The sequence below is a fragment of the Pleurodeles waltl genome, chromosome 1_1 (genome assembly GCF_031143425.1).
Source record: "Pleurodeles waltl isolate 20211129_DDA chromosome 1_1, aPleWal1.hap1.20221129, whole genome shotgun sequence".
In the NCBI taxonomy this organism is placed as follows: domain Eukaryota; kingdom Metazoa; phylum Chordata; class Amphibia; order Caudata; family Salamandridae; genus Pleurodeles; species Pleurodeles waltl.
Window position 1 is genome coordinate 800,674,257 of NC_090436.1, and position 17,570 is coordinate 800,691,826.

At 44.9% G+C, this 17,570-nt stretch overlaps 1 protein-coding gene across 3 annotated transcripts in view; it reads right to left on the minus strand.

Moving 5' to 3' along the window:
- RCL1 (RNA terminal phosphate cyclase like 1) overlaps positions 1 to 17,570 on the minus strand; it is a 323,803-nt gene that overhangs the window by 290,659 nt on the left and 15,574 nt on the right. For all 3 annotated transcript variants that reach the window (XM_069228254.1, XM_069228263.1, XM_069228272.1), the window contains exon 2: positions 262 to 333. In XM_069228254.1, the coding sequence (XP_069084355.1) occupies positions 262 to 333 (72 nt within the window). The remainder of the gene's footprint in view (positions 1 to 261; positions 334 to 17,570) is intronic.

Sequence of the window (17,570 nt, forward strand, 5' to 3'; positions counted from 1 at the left end):
ATGTGCTTTACTATGGAGGTACCAAGTGATTCCAGGAAATCTTGTCACTTGACTTTAATCACCCATATCTCACTGGCCCTTTCAAAAGACACCTTCTCATTACTGGCCAAATGGAAAAATCTAATAAGGATAAAGAGCTTCAATGACAAATATAATGTCCCGTTTGTTGTAGAAGTTGAGACAATATAAATCTGAGAAAAGAGGTGGAATTAATAGCTCTAGAGGAACATGGATTTTAAGAACGCTTTTTTTCCACCTTACCCGTCTCATTTATTTCAATCTTGGAGCCATTTGTTATTTTGTCAATCAGTCGTATAAAGCTTGCCTCAAAATCTGAAAAAAGGAAACAATAATTCAGGATTAGTGAATTCTCTGGATTATCACTAGTGGATTCAATCAGGACTAAAAGATTTCTTGACATCAATAAGAATAAGAAATAGATTGGCAAAATGTGTGCCCATTTAAGAGCATAGATTCAAAACAAGCATTTGCAAAGCCATAGGTCTCGCATTTGGCATTGTAAATGAGAAATTTTTTACCTATGTGTTGAACCCTCAAACTTCAATGTGAGGGCTGGAAACCTTAGCCTCTAGGCTACGGGTGGCTGCATACGGAGCAGTGTCCAGACACAGCTATGACATGCAACCCAAAGACTTTGATGGGAAAAAGACCTCAATGTTCCATCACTAGGAATGTTTAAGATTAAAATTATCATCAAATAAAACATACATTCTACCATGACATATCAGCATTCGATCCTTTTTTTTTTTATTTATTTTTTTAAATAATTTTGGGGGTCGGGGCAGCCTCAAGGCCCCACATTCCCAGCCGGATCCAGGCTCCTCCTGGTGCTTCGACTGAGCTGGCCCAGAAGGGGAGGGAAAGAGGGGCAGTCCCCAGGGCCATCCATGGGGCATCTATTGCTTCACAAGAGGGGCCGGGTGGCCACCTTCCACAGTTTTATTTAGCCTCAGGGAGGTGGTGGCCCCTGGAGCCGGGGGGTCGTGACGAAATTGCCCTGGGAAGGTGGCAGTCCTCAGGGCTGTGAGGTCATCGCCCATTCCCCCCAGCATTATTAAATATTTTGCCCCAGGGAGGTGGCATTTATTTATAGAGATTTGCCATTGGAAGTTGGCGGTCATCAAGGCTTTCATAAGCCCTAGGAAAGGGCCCTGTGCACCCCCCCCCCTTAATTCTATAGTGTGCCCCCTCCCCAACAAGGGGGGAAAAAAAGACAAAGTTGGAGACATGCTTGCACCCCCCCCCTCCAAATCACAGCTACATTTGCAGATTTGCTGTGATTTAAAAAAAATAATTCTTAAGCCTTGGTGGCCTGCACAAAGGTTAGATTGGTGGGGTAACAGTACCCTAACCCCGTTTTTTGGGGGAGGGGAGGACTTAGCTGAAGTTGGAAGCTAGTTGAAGTGTTGGCAGCCAATCTCTGCACGAAATCAGGAGTATTTGGGAAGCCTTAGCAACTTCATATATACAAATTAGCTTTTCTTTTAGTATTTCAAAAACTACTGAAAGGATTTACACCAAATAACAAAAAGGCTTCTTTCTGGACCAAGAGCTACTTTTCTGCCAAATTTGGTGTAATTCCATCCAGCAGTTCAGGCTGTAGTTGGGTTCAAAATCTCTACGGGAATTAAAATGGGAAAGGCACTCACCGTCCTCACTTGACAGATCACCCCAAAACTTCTCATGCACAACAAGATTCTCAACAGAAACTTTGTTCCAACTATAACTTTTTTTTTTTTTTTTTTTTAATTTCTTTTTACCGCTTGCAGTTATCTTCACCGTCTGGAGGCGGGTGGAGGGGGGAAAATCATGTTATAATGTGTTTTACAGTGTAGTGGATGTATGTGGTGTGTAGTGGAATTGTGTGTGTTGTATTGGAATTTTCGTTTTTTTGTGTGGTGTAATTGTGTGGGAGTATGTGACATGGGGAATAGATAGTGGTGAGAGCTGCATACAATATATAGAAAGGAAGAATGAAAGGGATAAGTAGTTTGTGCAGGTAGTGGCTACTGACACTGAGACAGAGGAGCAGATGTATTGTGTGAGAAAGAGACAGTAGGGGAGAGCAGGGCACCAATGCCTAAAGAGGGAGCTTTTGTGGGTGTAGAAGAAACCCTAAGAAGAGGAGGTGAGTGTGTGTTTGAGGGACAGTAAATATGGAAAGGCATGGAAAAGAAACAGTGCGTGAAGATCTGAAGTTAACTATATTAGTGAGGGGATAGTGCATGAGAGAGCGAGATAGATGGATGTGGCCTTGGTAAATGTGGTAAGTTTTGCTTGTGTGATTAAGAATAAAAAAGCACCTTAAGTTGAGCCTAGGCAGCGCGCAAGTGCAGTCTCGAGACATGTTGCAATCTAATCTTTGGGCTTGCACCACACCCATCTCATGCGTATCACTTTAATTCGTTCCTCAGCCTTTCAAAATTTCCTTGATTTCATAAGTAAATGCTTTAGGTTTGTCCCCACTTGAGGCTGCTTTGTTACCGTCTTGGGAGACAGACCCTGTTACATGGATTATTGCACAATCAACCATATACCTTAGTGTGGCGCACTACTTTTCTCTTTTGCCTCGCCGCTTCACACAGCATGACCGTATGTTATTTCTTCCTTGTTTTGGGCATGCTGCTGTTTCTCTGTGGTGTCTAGGTACAAAGGCTGCAAGCTGAAGGGCAGGGGGTGGGGCTGAAGGGGGGGGGGGGGGAAGGAAGGTGTTCTTCGTAATTTAATTGTCTTTTAAAAAACAAACATTGTTGCCCATAACTCAGTATGTGGTGGTCCTACGACAATGGGACTACCACCAAACCGTTCAGCACAACACACTCCGTCTATGGCATCTCTGGGTCCCCACATTAGGTTGGTGGAGGGACCCCAAAATAGTAACCTCTCCCACCATTCAATGTCTTTTTAAGCTCTCACATGGCTGGAACTTTTGTTTTACAGCTGGGAGTAGTTTGTGTTTTAAGGGCCTTGTTTGTAACAGTATTGCAATAGACCTGCTAGGCCTGAAAATGTGTTGGGCACTATGGCCTCTAGAGAATACATACATGATTACTCTCTGCCATTCTGTTTCATGTCGTTCTGACCCCTAGAGGCTCACTGTATGGTTACATGACCATGTTTCTTACAAATGCTATTTTTATGTCCTCTAGGGGCTGTTCTGAGCATTACAGTCAAGACATTACAATATTTGCTGCACTCAAACTCCTCCCATAATGCTTTGCAGGGCATTCCTTTTACAAAACATTTTTGCCTATAACTCACAGTGAAACATTGTAAGGAAATGCCTCCTTGGCATGGTTGCCCCCTGACTTTTTGCCTTTGCTGATGCTATGTTTACAATTGAAAGTGTGCTGAGGCCTGCTAACCAGGCCCCAGCACCAGTGTTCTTTCCCTAACCTGTACTTTTGTATCCACAATTGGCAGACCCTGGCATCCAGATAAGTCCCTTGTAACTGGTACTTCTGGTACCAAGGGCCCTGATGCCAAGGAAGGTCTCTAAGGGCTGCAGCATGTCTTATGCCACCCTGGAGACCTCTCACTCAGCACAGACACACTGCTTGCCAGCTTGTGTGTGCTAGTGAGGACAAAACGAGTAAGTCGACATGGCACTCCCCTCAGGGTGCCATGCCAGCCTCTCACTGCCTATGCAGTATAGGTAAGACACCCCTCTAGCAGGCCTTACAGCCCTAAGGCAGGGTGCACTATACCATAGGTGAGGGTACCAGTGCATGAGCATGGTACCCCTACAGTGTCTAAACAAAACCTTAGACATTGTAAGTGCAGGGTAGCCATAAGAGTATATGGTCTGGGAGTCTGTCAAACACGAACTCCACAGCACCATAATGGCTACACTGAAAACTGGGAAGTTTGGTATCAAACTTCTCAGCACAATAAATGCACACTGATGCCAGTGTACATTTTATTGCAAAATACACCCCAGAGGGCACCTTAGAGGTGCCCCCTGAAACTTAACCGACTGTCTGTGTAGGCTGACTAGTTCCAGCAGCCTGCCACACCAGAGACATGTTGCTGGCCCCATGGGGAGAGTGCCTTTGTCACTCTGAGGCCAGTAACAAAGCCTGCACTGGGTGGAGATGCTAACACCTCCCCCAGGCAGGAGCTGTGACACCTGGCGGTGAGCCTCAAAGGCTCCCCCCTTTGTCACAGCCCAGCAGGGCACTCCAGCTTAGTGGAGTTGCCCGCCCCCTCCGGCCACGGCCCCCACTTTTGGCGGCAAGGCTGGAGGGAACAAAGAAAGCAACAAGGACGAGTCACTGGCCAGTCAGGACAGCCCCTAAGGTGTCCTGAGCTGAAGTGACTAACTTTTAGAAATCCTCCATCTTGCAGATGGAGGATTCCCCCAATAGGGTTAGGATTGTGACCCCCTCCCCTTGGGAGGAGGCACAAAGAGGGTGTACCCACCCTCAGGGCTAGTAGCCATTGGCTACTAACCCCCCAGACCTAAACACGCCCTTAAATTTAGTATTTAAGGGCTACCCTGAACCCTAGAAAATTAGATTCCTGCAACTACAAGAAGAGGGACTGCCTAGCTGAAAAACCCCTGCAGAGGAAGACCAGAAGACGACAACTGCCTTGGCTCCAGAAACTCACCGGCCTGTCTCCTGCCTTCCAAAGATCCTGCTCCAGCGACGCCTTTCAAAGGGACCAGCGACCTTGACATCCTCTGAGGACTGCCCCTGCTTCGAAAAGACAAGAAACTCCCGAGGACAGCGGACCTGCTCCAAGAAAGGCTGCAACTTTGTTTCCAGCAGCCTTGAAAGAACCCTGCAATCTCCCCGCAAGAAGCGTGAGACTTGCAACACTGCACCCGGCGACCCCGACTCGGCTGGTGGAGAACCAACACCTCAGGGAGGACCCCCGGACTACTCTCCGACTGTGAGTACCAAAACCTGTCCCCCCTGAGCCCCCACAGCGCCGCCTGCAGAGGGAATCCCGAGGCTTCCCCTGACCGCGACTCTCTGAAACCTAAGTCCCGACGCCTGGAAAAGACCCTGCACCCGCAGCCCCCAGGACCTGAAGGACCGGACTTTCACTGGAGAAGTGACCCCCAGGAGTCCCTCTCCCTTGCCCAAGTGGACGTTTCCCCGAGGAAGCCCCCCCTTGCCTGCCTGCAGCGCTGAAGAGATCCGTTGATCTCTCATAGACTAACATTGCAAACCCGACGCTTGTTTCTACACTGCACCCGGCCGCCCCCGCGCTGCTGAGGGTGAAATTTCTGTGTGGGCTTGTGTCCCCCCCGGTGCCCTACAAAACCCCCCTGGTCTGCCCTCCGAAGACGCGGGTACTTACCTGCAAGCAGACCGGAACCGGGGCACCCCCTTCTCTCTATTCTAGCCTATGCGTTTTGGGCACCACTTTGAACTCTGCACCTGACCGGCCCTGAGCTGCTGGTGTGGTGACTTTGGGGTTGCTCTGAACCCCCAACGGTGGGCTACCTTGGACCAAGAACTGAACCCTGTAAGTGTCTTACTTACCTGGTAAAACTAACAAAAACTTACCTCCCCCAGGAACTGTGAAAATTGCACTAAGTGTCCACTTTTAAAGTAGCTATTTGTCAATAACTTGAAAAGTATCCATGCAATTGAAATGATTCAAAGTTCCTAATGTACTTACCTGCAATACCTTTCAAACAAGATATTACATGTTACATTTGAACCTGTGGTTCTTAAAATAAACTAAGAAAAGATATTTTTCTATAACAAAACCTATTGGCTGGATTTGTCTCTGAGTGTGTGTACCTCATTTATTGTCTATGTGTATGTACAACAAATGCTTAACACTACTCCTTGGATAAGCCTACTGCTCGACCACACTACCACAAAATAGAGCATTAGTATTATCTATTTTTACCACTATTTTACCTCTAAGGGGAACCCTTGGACTCTGTGCATGCTATTCCTTACTTTGAAATAGCACATACAGAGCCAACTTCCTACAAACATGCTTTTTCTGTCTAGGTCCACATACCAGTTTGGGGGGCATGGTGGACCCAAAATAATATTAAAAAAATATAATAAATAATGGCAATATTTTTATTTTTTTGTTATTGATAGAGGAAGAAGGTAGATGGATGTGCTTTAGTTATATGCCGGTCAACTGGAATTATGTGGCAGAGAGGACCATATAATGCAGCAGGGTTGACCAATTTATGTGGCAAGAAAAGTCCAGTTATGCATTTACAACGCCAATAGCTCCAACTCAAGCAAATGTGAGACCTTTTGCATTGCAAATGCTTGCGGTTATAAGTTGTAGCTTGGTAAGCAGCTGTGCAATTTAAGCAAAAAGCTGAAAAAGGCAGTGGCAAAGCCAATAAGTCTTGCTTATGTGAGATGTATTGCGTTTGAGAATGTTTTTTTGCTATGTGGCAAATGGGTGAAAATAATATAAAAAAGCTGTATGACAGCCAGCTTTGTATGCATTATAGTGTTTTCTTCCCCCCTCTCCCCCCCCGGCCCCACCCCAAGTTATGCTGCACGGAAGCTAGCATGGATGTGCTAAATGGCCAACAAAACATTGACAAAGCTGATAGACCTTGCATAGGTGAGAACTATTGGCTTTACCAATGCTGGTCATGGAATGCCATATGGTAAGTTATAAGTATTTACATAGTGTATACAAAGGCTGAAATGTTATAGAATGGAGAATGGCCTTCACAAGGTGTTGGTGTGTCTAGACTGAGAAGCATTTTAGGACCATACAAAAACTGAAAATGTTCCAAATGGGTTGAATGTACCATAAGATGTTGATAGACAGAAAACTCCAATAGGTTACAGCTTTTACTAAAGTGATTCTTTAAGCTATGTGTTACTTTGGGTGCAACAGTTAGAAAGGAACCAGAAAAGCACTCCTGACTGCTTGCTAGTAGTAAACTATAGCAATAATTTGTGTTCAGATGGTTTCCTAGAGCATTTAGCCCCTGTGCCACTGCATCTGATGCACCATTCAAATCATGGCCTTGGTGTCTGCGCTTATGACAGCTTGTTTAGTAGCAACATACAGCAATAATGGGTGTTCAGTGGGTTTCCTGCAACTTTTGGCCCCTGTGCCACTACATCTGCTGCACCAAGCAGCAGGGTCATCCAGGAGCCTGCCATGGCGATTGTTCATGGCGATAAAACCAAAGATGAACCATTTGCAATGACCGATGCCCTGCTGCATGGCTCCTGGGTGTTGCTCCTCTGGCAGTCTGTACCTCCTCCAAGAACGAGGCACCCCCAGCTGTTGTAGACTGAGAGGGAGGCCATGTTGAGGGTGTTTGCATGGATCAATGGCGAAGTGACCTAGCCGAGATTTCTGAAGGAAGGGGGAGGGTGCTGCACAGAGAGATTTCTGCAGCGTGGCTAGCAGTACCACCTTAGAGGAGAATGAGACACAATGCACTTTACTATTTTAGTAAATATTTAACCATTTTGTGTGGCACAAAGCAAAAATTAAGGAATAAGAGAGCTTTAGACAAACAAAAAGATACAAAAAGGAGTTATCTGTAACCTCTGTGGATGCATGGGGGGCAGGTAGTACAGGAGCTGTAGACTAAGAGGGGGGAGGGGCAGTTTGAGGGGGGTTTACAAGTAGCGGCAGTGAAGTGACCCAGCCGCAATTGCTGAAGGAAGATGGGCCCACACCGAGGGAGGTTTCTGCAGTGTGGCTAGCTGTACCTCCTCTGAGGAGAACGAGACACGATGAGCTTTAATATTTATGTATATATTTAACTGTGTGCCACAACCAAAAAATTAAGGTACAAGAGAACTTCAGACTGCAACAAAAGATACAACAGGGTTTATTCCAATAACAGCAGAGGATGCAAAGTGGCAGTCAGAACATGAGCCGTAGACAGAGGGGGCCCGGTTGAGGGGGGGTATGCGAGGAGCAGTGGCGAAGTGACCCAGCCGCGATTGCTAAACAAGAGTACTGAAAATAGAAGAGGAAGGGAAGAACAGAGGCTGTGGCATTACAGTCAGATCTGCCAACCTTGGAGCTGGGGAGCCAGGTTAGAGTCTTGGTATGGTAAACGTATGGCCTTTTGAAACAAAATGCAGTGCAAGGCTCCTCGTCAAACAAAGTTCATAACACTACCACTAAATAGCATAGCCATTTTGGGATGCCAAATAAAACAACAAAAGCAGTGCAGAGCTTTTTGTCAGATGGAGTTTCAAACACAACCAGCAAAGAAGTAGACAAGTAACCAGCGAAAAAAATAGTGCACAAAAACAACAGATAAGAACAACAGTGGAACAATACAAGTAGTTAGTCCTTACTCCAGGGAAGGAAACAAATGAGCACAAGGGCAAGACTAAATAGATAAATTACCCAACAGGACACACCAAATAAATAAAAAGCTACTGGGTGGGATGAAAGCCCATTAACTGATTACAGCAAGTCTCGAAGAAATAGCCTATCCAATGCCTAGGCTTCACCTAAAAAGCGTCAAAGATTTCCACCTTACAAATATAGGCCCAATGACGTTCAACGCATAGATTACACATTCCCACATAATTCTTTTGCAATATCTTTCTTACCACAACTCACTTCACCCACTCATTCTCCTGGCGACCACCTTAATCTGCTTCTCCAATAATGTCCATCTGTGTATCTTACTTTTGAAGCATAGCCCTCACTCATCTGTTTCAACCTCTACCCCCACTAGTTTAGCTCTACACAAAGTTCACCGACTCTTGTACGAAGTTTAAATAAAAAAAATGTAAAAGTTAATAAAGAAACTCTTTCAGAGATTTAAGAAAACATGCACTACCGTAAAAGGACATTTTCCCACTGCACTGTTCCCAAAGATATTAAAATCCACCACAGTATTGCCATACATCCATTCCCTTGAAACTAAAAGGCATCCCAAACTATACAAATTAATAAAGATGGCACTCCCCCCAGTCCCTGTACAGTTGCACGACATGCGATCATTGTGTTATAGGACTAAATCCCATTGCATCAATCTCATCTAAACCACCTTTTTGAAGCCATCTAATCTCAATGCTTTCGCCATTTCTCATTAACTTGACGGTAACGGAACTAGCCTTGCACTTTCATTAGGAGTCAGTATTAGGAACACACTCTCCACGTGGCTCGCAGCCTGTCGACGTCCTCCTTTAATCTAATCCAGCCCCTTAGCCAGTCACTCCCAAACCAGCTTTACCTTATTCCCAATCACATCCCAATGAGATAAGCCCCTAATTCAGATCAGCAACAAATTATGTGAACCTGCTGAACAACTGGGACCTAAAAAACACCCCAACCTCATACTCTGGGGTCCCCTTCCCCCGTTTGAAGATCTGTCCCAAGGGGTGTACAAATCTCATACTCCACTGCTTCAACATAAGATTAAACATACAAGAACACATTCTCACTGCAATTAGTTCTGCAGATCACTACAAAGTCAGATTAGATTTACAAAATGGTGGATACTAAACAGTGCAAATCATTGCCAGTTTTGCAGATGGACCTTGAACATGATTTTTTCTTTTAAATAAAGTGTATTTCGTTGTAGCACCAACTTATCGCTTGTCCACACGCGGCAACATCCAACATTCTGCTTCAAGAGGGCCACAAAGCCATTCTCCCAGGCACAACCACCGTTTGGATACTGTGATGGCTCTTTGAAGCATCTCAAAGTAGAAAAGAACCTGAAAGGGTAGGTTTAAAAAAAATGTTTTCCAACTGAATAAGCATAAAGCACCATAGCACACTGCATGTTGTCAATCCATTTCCTAAGTGTGCAATTAAGAAGTTATTAGTAAATGTTTATTAGTTAATATTCTAGGAAAAAAGCAGTTATTCACAGAAGTCTAAAATGCAGACTCATTCAGGGTCAGTGCTTATTTTTTACATCCGTCTAAACAGTCCGCCAGGGGAACAACGGTGGCACAATCTATGGTTGTTTCCAAACCTGATCTAACCCAGCTAAGCTAAATATAGTACAGTTTATGAGAAACAATAGAATCCAAGTACATTTCAAAACAAGACAAGTCTTTCAAAACTCCTCTGGGTTGAGTAAGAAGCTTTCTTTCCACAACGTCTTGCCAACGATCAGTCCTACATTCCCCAAAATAACCCTCACGTGCTGAAAACATGAAAACCATTTGTAAGCATTATTATATGTATACAAAAGAGAAAATGAACAAAGACCCTAAAGCCACACACTAGCCAATACGGCCTACTCTTTGTTGTCGAAATTATTTTCGAAACACCTACAACAGATCTTCCAATCCTAGGTGTTGATAGGTTAGTGTGAATTTCAACAATTACCTCTTGTGTACTGCACTAGGCATCTCTATTTGCTTCAGGCACACGTGCCAACACTACTGATCTTTTGGCACATGTATGCTGTGCGTCACTGTTATTGGTCAGTGCATAAAATGTATGCTAATGGCATTTCTAAAATTGTTTACATAGTTGCAATGTCTTAGCCAGGTAGACTGACCACAGTTAGCATGAGGGCTGTCTCGGGATCATGTGCTGCTTCTAAAAACAGCCTGGCTTTTAAAATACAAGTCACGTAGCAGGGAGATCCTACCACTTGTTTTCTCAGGCAGTTGTTTGCCGATGTACAAACGATTATGCATCAGGAGTACAAATTAACAGAGAGAAAAGCAACAGACCACAATGGTTGCTGAATCAACCAAGATCCATAAGTAATTCAGAGCCTGAAATGCTAAGGCTTGTTGAACTACCTTCAACAATGAACCTTGGTCAAATCCATGGGGCACTAATGATAAGAGCAATCACGTCTTTAAGCCCTACGCAAGATGAAAGCATGACCTACCCCATGTGCATTACCAGTGTAACACTTGCCTTCCGGTTCTGTCACATTGCCCACGACAACACTCATGGGTCAATGCTGGTGGAGGAGGAATTCCACATTTAAATACATTTCTCACCAAAGAGAAACAGACACGCGTGAAAGTATTGCATCACAAGCAATGTTTAATGGAAAATATTACATAGCATGGTTCCTGGGGGAAAGGAGAAAGGGAATCAAACGTATCTATCTTAAGGAATTTACCACAATGAGGGCAATTACCTTGAAAGAATCATCTGTCCTTAAGCATAAGCAGGGTACAAAAGTATACACCCAATGGGAATACTACTGAAGGGGTGTGAAATTTCATAAATATCTACTTGCCCATGGGACAGGTTGCTCCATAAATCTACTTGTCCTGTAAAAAAATCTACTTGTCCCCTTGGTGTCATGTAGTGCGGCAACAAATTATGGCAGGAATCTCATTATGTAAGAGCTCTGATAATAGCCTCCCTGATTATGCCAGGGCTCATATTATAGTAGGCCTTGAATACTAGCAATTGCCTTATTTTGACACCTTTCCGCAGATCTGCATTATAGGACTGGGAACATTTTATTTTGAAAGCAAAGAATCATTAATCTTGCTTTCAGCATCTGCAAATATGTGCATGCAATCAGAGAGCATTATATGTAGTCTCATATTTAAACCTTGGAAACATGTACACATTTGTATTCTGGAACACCCGTCAGTAATGCAGTCGGAGCTTATAACATTTCCTTAGAGCGCTCACCCCAATAATAAAGGCTTTGCGTTAATTTGAAATACAAGTTCAAATAGCATTAACATGTGGATACAAATTTTACCTTAACTGCAGACAATGCCCCCCTTCCTTGCTCCATAATGTGTTAACGGTAAACTGGCAGCCAAAGGGTTTGTGCTGCAGGGGGTGGACCTACTTGCCCCAAGGACAAAATAAACAAATCCGGTTGCCTTTTACCCCAAACAATAAATCCTAGGCATCTGGCTATAGGAATTCCACACCCCTGCTACTGATACTGTATCCAGTGAAAAATGTCAGATGAGCAAAAACAAAAAAGACAAAACCTTAACACGTAATACGCAGTAAATTTATATATACATGGGGGTTTATATAGCGCAGTCACATCAGCTGGAGTCACCCGGTGCTCAAAGGATAAACAAAAAAAAAAAATATATCACATTGGAGAATGATTTTCCTGTACTTCACCAAGAAGTAGATGAAAGGTAAGACTCAAAGCCAGGCTAAGGAATGGCAAGGCAAAGGAGATGCCCAGGCAGTTCCTTAAAAGAAGCCTTTTGTTAAGTCACAGGACAGCACAGGCTGGCTGGAGTACCTGAAAAAATTAGGTTTCCACTCCCTCGGTGAAGCTTTGCTGATAGACAACCAGAGAAAGAAAGAAAAAGAAAATATGGCAACAAAATGAGCAAGAACTAAGCAAAATTCCATCTACATGAGGGTACCTGAAGAGAGGGACTGGGTAGATGTATGCCAGTGCTCCCTGGTTTCCTTCAACCTGAACATGACCTGTGCAAAATCTGGTGTTTTGCTAGCTTCTGGCCTGGACATCTTAAGTACGAATGAAGAGGGACTTTACAGAGAGGTGTCTGGTGCTCCACTCTCAGACACCATCAAGATTAACCGATATGCTTAAGGTGCACAACTGTACTTGAAAGTCACCTCTTCTTCAGGCCTCAAAGTCTGGCTGCACATCATCCAGACTTCGATGTCCAGCACCTACCTGAAGCTCAAACAAAACTAGAGAGAATTCCTATTATTTGCTAAGAATAATCAACAAGATACAGCACTAACCTGGCTCAATGATATGAACTCTGCTTCTAACCCAAACTCTGATCAAATGCCAAATCAATTGAATTCACCCAGAACACCAACCTCTCCCTCAAGGAACATCTTCCCAAAAATAACAGACGACCTGGCACCTGGTCTCTTCTAAAAGAAAAACAGCTTCCTCTTAAAAGCAACTTCAGAACAGCTGTACAAGCCCTCATACTTCAGCATCTGGATGATGGCAATACCCTCCCCTATGGCCTCCCAGACCCCACACTGGCACCTGTTAGGGGCATCCTACATGCTGCAGCACATTCCTGCCACCCTGATGGAATGCCACAGCTCAGCTTGCCAGCCCACATCATCTTCAAAATTAAATGCATTGTTTACAAAGCCATCACAACAAGCACCCTCACTTATTTTGAAAACAAGCCCACCATCTCTCTGGTGGTTCTCAGCACATCCGCAGCCAGCACAGACTGCAAACTAAGAAGTGTAAAAAAAAAATTAAAAAAAAATAAAAAAGACAATAGGCCTTATGCATCTATGCTCCCAGGGTCTGGGTCAAATGTAGCAAGGTAGTCTTACCCTGTGACTAGGTATTCCTACCATGGAATACCAACAATACCCAGTAGTGAACCTCAGATTCACTCAGTAAACCCTGGCTCAGTACTGGTAGTGTGGCAAAGAGCAGTCAGGCTACAATAGAGGAGTTTGTGTAAAGCAATTCACATTACAAACCTGCAGAGGGAGGGGGCGACGGGAAGCACATACACACACACACTCTTCACACACACACATCCATTAACAACACTCAAACATGCACGCACGCACCAAACATTCAATTTAAAACATCACACACATATACACACACACTTTTACCTTCAGCCTCGAGGTCCCTGGAGGGTTGGGACTACTGCCTTCCCTTATGCAGCAGTCCTAGACTCGTCACAGAGTGGGATGGGGTCAGTGAGGCTGCTGACCCAACCCCACTCTGTGACGAAGTGTCACTGATTGACACTCGCCCTGGGCGCTTCAGGACTTAAACCTGAAGCACCCAGGGTGAGTGTCAATGGGTGACGCTTTCCTCGTCACCCAGGGGAGGGCCTCAAGGCACCTTTGCTGAGCCGAGGAGGTCACGCCCATAGGAGCTGTGACCTCAGCCAAGCAAAGTTCAGCTCAGGCAGCCAGGAGTCTGCGTAAATCGCGCACGTCCGCTCCTAGCTGCCTGACCTGAACATGAAGAGTGTGTCAGGCTGACCTTTGTTCAGCCTGACAGACACTCTTCATGAGGGGCAAAAGGTGGGGGGGCATGGCCCCTTCGCCCTAAAGGACGGGAAGCCACTGCAAACATGGACAATAAATAAATGACATGACTCAACAAAACTCCAGTACCAATTTAGAAAAATAGATTAGATTTTACTCTTAATTTAGACACCAAAACAAAATTTGTATGACTTGTTAAGTCTTTAGAAAATACAATACTTTGGAGATTTAAAGGGCTTCGATTGAAGTTATGGGGGAAATAGCAGTGTGAATTTGGGCACTTCTATAGAGTGAGTTCTAGGGAATCCACTGGAACTTAAGGTACTGCGGGGGCCTAGACCAAGAGTCAACAGTCAGATCTTTGTTACTTTGCCTAAGGGAGTCCGGTTGCAGAGGTGACTTGGCTGTCCTTGGTCTTGAACGGGTCCACAGTGGCTAGTGCGTTTTGCACTTTGTTGCAAAACTAGACTTGAGGCTTTTTTGGGGTGGCGGGGGTTGAAGAGTCGTTGGCGATATTGGTCCCAATGCTGGGTAGATGCTCTGGAGTTGGTGAACGTCGTGTGGCCGCCTGTTTCGGTGCAGGTAACAAACCAGCTTTGGTAGTTGCAAGGGTGGTCCATGAGCTTTCTGGCGGATGGAGGTCGTTTGGTGGGGAGTAGAGGCTTGAAACGTGGCATGGGCTTCATTCCCACTTCTTGGATACTGGACACAGAGTTTCTTTGGGCTCAGAAGCTCAGAGCCTGTCGGGTTGCAGATCTTCGTCCTCAGCACTTCTTAACTCCTGCAATTTGCAGGGGACTGGTACCACCTGTAAGGGGAGTTTTCCTTGGGGTTTCGGTATCCACGGGGGTCCCTCTGATCAGGACCAACAAGTTTTCACCACTAGCACACATAGGGTGTGCGGTTCCAGTACTGGTCTCCACAGGTCACACTGTGTTCTCTTCTTCGCGCTGGGGCTGGAGTCCTGGTTCTGTTGTTTGTGCAGGTGTATCTCTCTTTGTGCAACTTACTTCTTGTCCAGGTGAGATCTAAGTTCTGGTACCAGGGGAGCCCCTTAAATCCTAGTTTAGGGGGTGTTTAAGTGTGTTGGGGCAGTGGCCAATGGGCTACTGTCCCTGAGGCTAGTCTGCCCCTGCAGTGACTACTTCCTGTGGGGAGTATGTCACTCTCTACCCAGAACCCAATATTCTAGGGGTCTGCCAAGACAGTAGAACCTTTCCTTGGCCATGCAGACCTCCTAGCCATCCCCAGAGGTGTGGCTAGTTTGACTGATATGCACGCCTCCTGCATAGCTAATTTCTGGCTTTGTTCTCCACTAAGGAGGGGGGAAACAATTACTTCACATCAAAGGTGGGTGAAGCCTTTGAGGCTCACTGCCCTGATGCTTTTCTCACTGCCCAGCCTGGGAGGGAGGAGGTGTAACCTCCTTCCTGCCCAGGCCCTTTGACTTGCGTGCGGCCAAGGTGCTAGCACCACCAGCAGGTCAGACTTCTGTCTGTGGCGGTAGCGGCTTGGAAGAGTCTCCCAAAACAGTACAGTACTGGGTAACTTGGTGGGCATCCTCTAAGGGTTCCACCTGGGCATCTGCCTTTTAATCCTAAACATGGGCATCACGTTCAGGGTTAAAAAGCAGTGTTGGATACCAAACACGATGGGACTCGGCTGGGCCATTGCAGAGCTGAACATCTGAGCAGTGGTTAGATGCCAGCCCATGTTATTGAATGGACTGCTGGTTACTCCGCCACCATTGCAGTTTAAATGGCAGTACAGTAGATATGCACTCCTGCACATATGCCCTCACTCACGGAACATTGCACGCTGCCCCTGGGCTAGAGGGGGCCTACCTTAGGGGTGGCTGACCTATTCATGGGCAGTAATAGGGACTCTGCCTGCGTCTGGTGTGGGTAATCTCTCACTGAAGCAGTAGGCTGCTCGTGCAGGCTGACACAGCAGCTCTGCAGTCTCTCTTACTTGGGGTACTCATGGTGCACAATCAGTGCTGCAGCCCTGGTACCCCCTTTACCACCCTTGCCCTGGGCACCATTTACTGGAGACTTGCAGGGGTGATAAGGTGCTTGCCAACTGCCCTATCTAATTCAACATTTACTTTAAGGGAAAGAGCATTGGTACTGGGGCTTGTTTAGCAGGCCTCAGTACACTGACAGGTCAAAAACAACAGCATCTAACAGTTCAAATGGGGGCAAAAAGTGTGTGTGTGGGGGGGGGGGGGGGGGGGGAGGGCATCTGCAAGGAAGCCCAGTTTGCTACAGAACATATATGCATCAGGACTGACCCGATGCTACTCCAATTCAGGAAAGAGTTGAAGACTCACCTCTAAGTCACAAAGCATTAACCATCTACAATTCAATGTCCTCTCCTATCACTAGTTAACTTTAAGCTTGCCTTTGACCATGTATATCGCTTCACTGTCTTTTATCTATTTTTGTGCTATAAAAGTTTCTCTCAGGTCAATCTTTAGTGTTCCTGTTTTCAGTAATGTCGTAACAAACCCAAAGATAATTAGGCTATAGGAATACCCGACTTCCAAATAGCATTTACCTGCTGTTCTGTGGCCAGAAATTAGCGTAGGGATAGATTAATTGAGCAGTTTTCCCCTCTGTTGTCATGGACATTATGGGAAAGAATTCTTCTCTCCGCCACTAATGATTCACACACAAGTCAGGGAATTGTTGGGGGGAGGGAGGGTAATGTTATCCGAATTAAAGTTTTATGTGCATTTGCATTTTCTGCCGCTGCAATGAGATACTGGTCCATTCTATATGAGCCACAGCTCAAATTATGTAGCAATACATGTCTAATATTACTACTTGCATTACTACATATGTATCTTTATGTGCAGAGTTAAATGAAAATGCAATAAAGTTTGTGTTAAAAAAAAATCATAGCTAACCCGCAGAAACAAAAATTCATAAATCCCATTTTAGAAATAAAGTTCCATATACAGGGAGGGGAACTGGAACAAATAAGATATAAGTCAATTTCCACATTACATGATGATACTAGATTACTTACAATATAATGCTCTAAAAGCTATGTTTATGCAATGTGATAGTTACTTCAATCTTAATGCTTTTAGCAACCAGAACAAAAGCAAACTGACCTGGATCAATGCACAACAATCAATCAATTCTGGTGAACATTCCTGAAATGTGAAAACTTGTCACATTAGGTTCCCTTCATCACGCACATTGCCCTTCGGAAGTGTCATCTTCTGCAGTACATCCACACACTTCATTCAATTCTGTCAGTTCAACCTGCATTATTAGTTAGGCGTTATCATTGTATACTGCTGTGACTGTTTAATAGGTCCCAGAGCAAGTACCGATACTGACAATTCTGTAAGTGAAATCGGTTTCAATGGTTCTTAACTTGGTTGGGGGTGAGCGAAAGGGGTGAAGCTTACTTAGGAGGTCCAAATTCGAATACCTTTGACTATCAATTATGGTACAAATTACTTACATAAAGTATGCTACTAAAATGCTGTTCACTATCACATCAAATATGGTAGCTCATGAACATTACAGACTTTTGCCCGGAATGGGTAAACATCTATGAGCAACAGTATGTGTAGCACATATTGGTATATACGGTGCGTGTTTACCTTCATATGCAAAGGAAGTAGAGATATTTTGGTATGAAGGAGTTTATGACAAGCTTTATGCATACTG